General features: G+C 34.1%; 1 protein-coding gene across 1 annotated transcript in view; it reads right to left on the reverse strand.

The window, feature by feature from the left end:
* Positions 1-1,911, reverse strand: part of prss59 (serine protease 59, putative) — a 15,284-nt gene extending 13,373 nt beyond the window's left edge. The window contains exons 1-2 of the mRNA XM_016462327.1: positions 1,645-1,911; positions 168-349 (exon numbers count right to left, since the gene is read on the reverse strand). Coding sequence (XP_016317813.1) covers positions 168-349; positions 1,645-1,884 — 422 coding nt within the window. The 5' untranslated portion in view covers positions 1,885-1,911. The remainder of the gene's footprint in view (positions 1-167; positions 350-1,644) is intronic.
* Between the last annotated feature and the right edge of the window lie 3,613 nt (positions 1,912-5,524).

Below are 5,524 nucleotides of genomic sequence, written 5' to 3' on the forward strand. Positions count from 1 at the left end.
AGATAGATAGACAGACAGACAGACAGACAGACAGTCTCGTGTGTAAAGAACAGATGTGTAGTTACTGGCTTGTAGCACCATCTAGTGTTCATAAACCTGAATGGCCTTGTTAAGCTCACTCTTTCTTTCTTTCTTTCTTTCTTTCTTTCTTTCTTTCTTTCACTCACTCTGTCGGGTGACTCTTCCCGTAGAATCGGTGCTCCAGTAACAAGCACAAGGCGCCCAGTTTCTGTGCGTAAAGCAGCCAGGTTCCGTACTGCATCCAGGCGGGGTTTGCCGGACCTTCACCCCCGATCATCAGGAAGACCGGACCACCGGGTCTATAGAAGGTGTCATTCACGAAATATCTCTGAAGAAGAAACCGGTTGTTGAACCTTTAGTGTCATATGGACTGTGAAAAATATATATATATGCACGCATTCTTTGGATTTGTACCATGGTGATACCACTATACGTGTGTGTGTGTGTGTGTGTGTGTGTGAGGAAAATGTAGCTTTGCCATCACATGAATTACATTTGAAAACATATGAAGTGTTAACAAATTAACAAAAAAAAAAAACAGTTTTAAACTGTAATATTATCACAATATTACTGTTTTTCATTTATTGTTGATCAAATAAATTGGTGCATAAGTGAGCATAATAGACATCTTTCAAAATCATATAGAATGCATTGAGATAAGCTACTATAATAATTTTTATTAATATTTTGAATTTGTTTTATATATATATATTTTTTTTTAATTTTAGTTAAGTGTGTTTTAGTAATTTTGTTGTGTGTTTTTAGTTTTTATTCATATTTTGAATAATCTTTATATTTTCTGGGTTTTTTATTTTTAATTTTAGTTACGTTTTAGTAATTTTGTAGTGTGCTTTTGTAATTTTTCTTAGCTCTATTTTAAATAAATATGTCAATATATCTATATAGTTTTCATTCCTTTTTTTCAGTTGTTGTTATTTTAGTACATCAAGATAAATTAAATACAATTGAGAAGCGTTGGCAGCTGAAATAAAATAAAAAAATACGTTTTTTTACATTTTATTTTATTCAGTTCACGTTTATCTTATTTCAACAGGTTTTAGTTAGAGATAGAGATTTTAGAAAGAAATTTTATTTAAAACAAAATCACTGAATCACATGTACAAACAGCTTCAAATTAATAACATACCAAAAATGTGTTCTCCTTCAATTACAGTACAGATGAATTTAAAAGACTCCATATCATTCATTAGTAAATACTTGTATTATACATACTAAAATATTGTAAATAAAAATATTATAGTAAATTAAAAAACAATATTAGTTATTGTAAAATATTATAAATACTTATATTCAACACCATGTCTGTTCTCCTTTCTATTTCTCCTTTGTGAAGTAAATTGCAAGTCTGGCTTGTCCAACAATAAAATTAAACAACTGGAATTTTATTCTCCGTTTTTGACAATATATCAATCCTAAAACAAACACATTAGGAGTGAACTTTTCCTGAAATCCTTCAATAAAGAGAAATGTTGGAATAAAATAAATGTAAGTTGTTGTTGTTTTTTTTAACATTTCATTTTATTCAGTTGAGGTTTATTTTATTTATTTATTATTTAAATGCCATGATGCACGCTTATTCCCTTTCCAGCAGCAGTGAAGTACCTGTTTCCAGACTCGAGTCTCGGCCCCGTTGAAGTGATCGAGTCTCTGGATGAACCACTGCTCCTCCTCCGCTGCTGCTGCTGCAGACTCCAGCTGAGCTTCATATCTGTGCGGCCTCCTGTAGCGAGAAGCACACGGCGCGCATAAAACACACGCCAAAACTATTGCAAGTACCGCAGAGTCTTTCTGAAACCTATTACACCCTAAAGCCATTTTGAAGCGCAACTGATTATCTGTCATGTGATCATGTGTTTATAATCATGTGATAGCTCAGCTCTTCCCTACTACGGTAAAGGCAGAGCTTATGAATATTAAGTAGGCCGCGCTAAGGTTCCTCGTCAACCTTCCAATAGCGAAGTCCTTGATCATGAATATTAATTTTTAAAGGCGGACGATAAGTTCTTGCCTTTCAAAGGCGAAGGCTTGAAATATGAATATTTGGAGAAACCTTCGTCATAGTACCCCAATACCAATCCATATATTTCAAAATAAAAGCAACTCGATTGCCTATCAAATTAAATTAAATTAAATTAAATTAAATTAAATTAAATTAAAATTAAATAAATTAAATTAAAATTAAATAAGTGTCGATATAAAGAAAAAATACGCTAAATACTCTAGTCTGTAGCGGTCAAACTACCGTAAATACTGTAATATTGTGTTTCTTCAAGTCAATATTATATTTAATTGTCGTTCCAAGGAGACAACGGTGCTAGAGAAGCTGAAGCTTGAGATGTGAAGAAAAAAACAAAAAACAAAGTTGGTATTTTACAATTATTCTATTATAATTTGTAATAGGCCTACTATTTTATTCTAAAATATTTAAATTATTCGTTTTGTCAAATTATGTATGTGTTAAAATATTAGGTATTTCCCAAAAATATAGTACACATTGTACACACATTATCATGAAGCACCAGAGAAACAATGTTTCTTCTTGTTTTGAGATGCTGATATGTTAGATAAACTATTATCTAACATCAAATTAAGCTAACATGTCCCTTATTCATTTCAATTTCAGTCTTTTTAATCCTGATGTTTAATGTTTATTCTCAGAACAAAATCACATAAACTGTATTTTTGCATGTCCCAAATTATGGTAATAGTGTTGCAAAAAAATACAAACATCATATAATATAAACAAAGACCAAATTGTTTTTTTTGTTGTTTTTTTTGCTCAGTTGTGATATATTTATCCGTATATAGGTTTATAAAAATATACTTCTGTATATTTTTGAATTGTTTGTGAGTATATTGGATTTTTCACTTTACTATTCTTGGGTTGTATGTGAAATTATTATAATTTTTTTTTGGATCGTTTGAGAACTCATTGAACTCTCAAGAGACATATAGTGGTTAGATCCTGAAAATGTATAGTCGCAGGTGAATCTATTTACAGTAGCTACTTCTTACTCTCTATTGTCTTACACCCTGAGGAAGGCCTGCTTGGGCTGATATGCGTTGGTGTATTTTTCATTTATAGCCCTGTCTTAGAATAAAGGCTTTTTACTTTGCTTGCTATGTGAGTGACTGGATGTGGTGTGTGTGTGTGTGTGTGTGTGTGTGTGTGTGTGTGTGTGTGTGTGTTTTGCAACAGGATCCACTTATTATTTTTTATCATATAAAATGAATAGAAAATAAGAAGCACCTCATCTAAAGGCAAAGCTCCTAATTTCACTGAATATTTGTGGGAAAAGCCTCATTTTTTAAAGGTCCCAGGCCCTGCAATATTTATGGAAAAGACTATGAACTTCAAGGGTATTTAATGTGTTTTATGCTAAATCAGTGTTCCATGAGTTGAAAACTCTAATCTATTCCAATTCATCTATTGAACACGGGGTTTGACTTGCCAGACTTCAACATGTGCAAGATGTTGCCCACAACTGCATGCATGACCATCACCTGAACCGATTCCAGCATTGTGGGATTTGCATTTACAAGCACCACTCACATTTTCTCCAGAAAATGTACCATTTATTTCCTTCTACACAGGACAGATGGGAATTTGCACTAAAAGTTATGCATCAACAGTCACTAAAGGATAAGATGACATTATTAAGACCCTCAAAGTCATTAAGTCTCACCAAGTCACAATATGTCATAAGTCTCCCAAGTGTCTTTTGTTGTCTCATTGTTTAGTGATCAGAGACAACAGCAGATCTCTGTCAAAGATAAGGCTGTACGGCTATAGCCCTCAAAAGAGAAGGACAACAGTGCTGTGTTGTTTAAAATATCTTATTTGATCTTCACTGCATATATCTGTCCATAAACATGTGACATCACAGTGTAATTTGCATATTTAACACATAACATCCTCTGATCAGCAGGTCCCGCTCATCTCACGGAAGGTCACTGCATTCACTGGAATGGTTTATTTGCAAAACAGCTAGCAGTGTGTGTGAGAACATGCTTCTGTTTATATTTGACGTGATGATATCAGTCCAGGAGACGCAGGAATGTATACTCAGATTCCTGTTTAGCATACTGATCTTCCAGGCACTTTTCTAAACTGTTGCACATCCATGATGCACACGCGTAGAACAATTAAAGCATAGAAAATATGGTAAATATAAACAAATGTATTCCTATAAGACCATTAAGACCAGGGGAAGTCGTGGCCTAATGGTTAGCGAGTTGGACTCGTAACCCAAAGGTTGCGGGTTCGAGTCTCGTACCGGCAGGGATTGTAGGGGGGAGGGGTGAATGTACAGCGCTCTCTCCACCTTCAATACCACGACTGAGGTGCCCTTGAGCAAGGCACCGAACCCCCAACTGCTCCCCGGGCGCCGCAGCATAAATGGCTGCCCACTGCTCCGGGTGTGTGTTCACGGTGTGTGTGTGTTCACTGCTGTGTGTGTGCACTTAGGATGGGATCAATGCAGAGCACTGATTCCGAGTATGGGTCACCATACTTGGCCACATGTCACGTCACTTTTTTAAATACACTGTATAGAATTCAACAAAGAGAGAAAAGGGAAAAAAACGACTTCACAGCACAGACATTAATGTTAATATTTGTTTGGTAACATTAGATAACTAATTTGTCAGCACTGTGTATGTCTGGATTTTACTCATGCTTTTTTATATCATTCCAGATGCCATTATCACACTTAATATAATGATACTTTCTTGTCTGATCTCTCAGAAATGAACAATGACCACCATTGAACAACAACTAGAATGACGATACATCATACAAGTCTTACAAAACAAAGACAGCAATACATAAATCCATACAATCAAAAAACCTTCCCGCACTGAGCAATCTAATTAAATCTGCACCAAACCCGACTCTGGTGTTTGACTGTGACTCATACTTCTGTATTGCAGCTCTTCTCATGTTACTGTTGCCTAAGGGTGAATTGCTTTTTCTTCCTCATTTGCAAGTTGTTTTGGAGAAAAACGTCTACAAAATAAATAAAGGTAGGTCTAAATGTTACCTGATGACAACAGTTTTTCTCTTTTAATTAAACCACAGCATAGTCTGTGTTTTTGAAACTTATTGCATCAAAAATTTAATCTAAATTCATCTGACAAAAAAAAAAAAAAAAGCTAAATCAATTTTAATCACCATTATATGTTCTGGTCATTCCATAATCAAAAGAACTTAAACAAGAAATGATATATTTTGCACAAAATAAAACTGGTTTTTGTAGCATAAAGGCTCTGTACTATCCATTTCCCTAATACAATACACAAACCACTGTTCAGGGTCAGTAGAATTTTTTAAAGAAATTAATGCTTCTATTCATCAAGCCTGAAAAAATCACGGTTTTCAAAAAATAATAATAATAATAATTAAAGGTGTCATGTGATGTTTCTATAAAGAACATTATTTTGTGTATTTGGTGTAATGAAATATGTTTATGCGGTTTAAGGT

This window comes from Sinocyclocheilus anshuiensis, unplaced genomic scaffold, assembly GCF_001515605.1.
Source record: "Sinocyclocheilus anshuiensis isolate Anshui unplaced genomic scaffold, SAMN03320099.WGS_v1.1 scaffold272, whole genome shotgun sequence".
Taxonomy (NCBI): Eukaryota; Metazoa; Chordata; class Actinopteri; order Cypriniformes; family Cyprinidae; genus Sinocyclocheilus; species Sinocyclocheilus anshuiensis.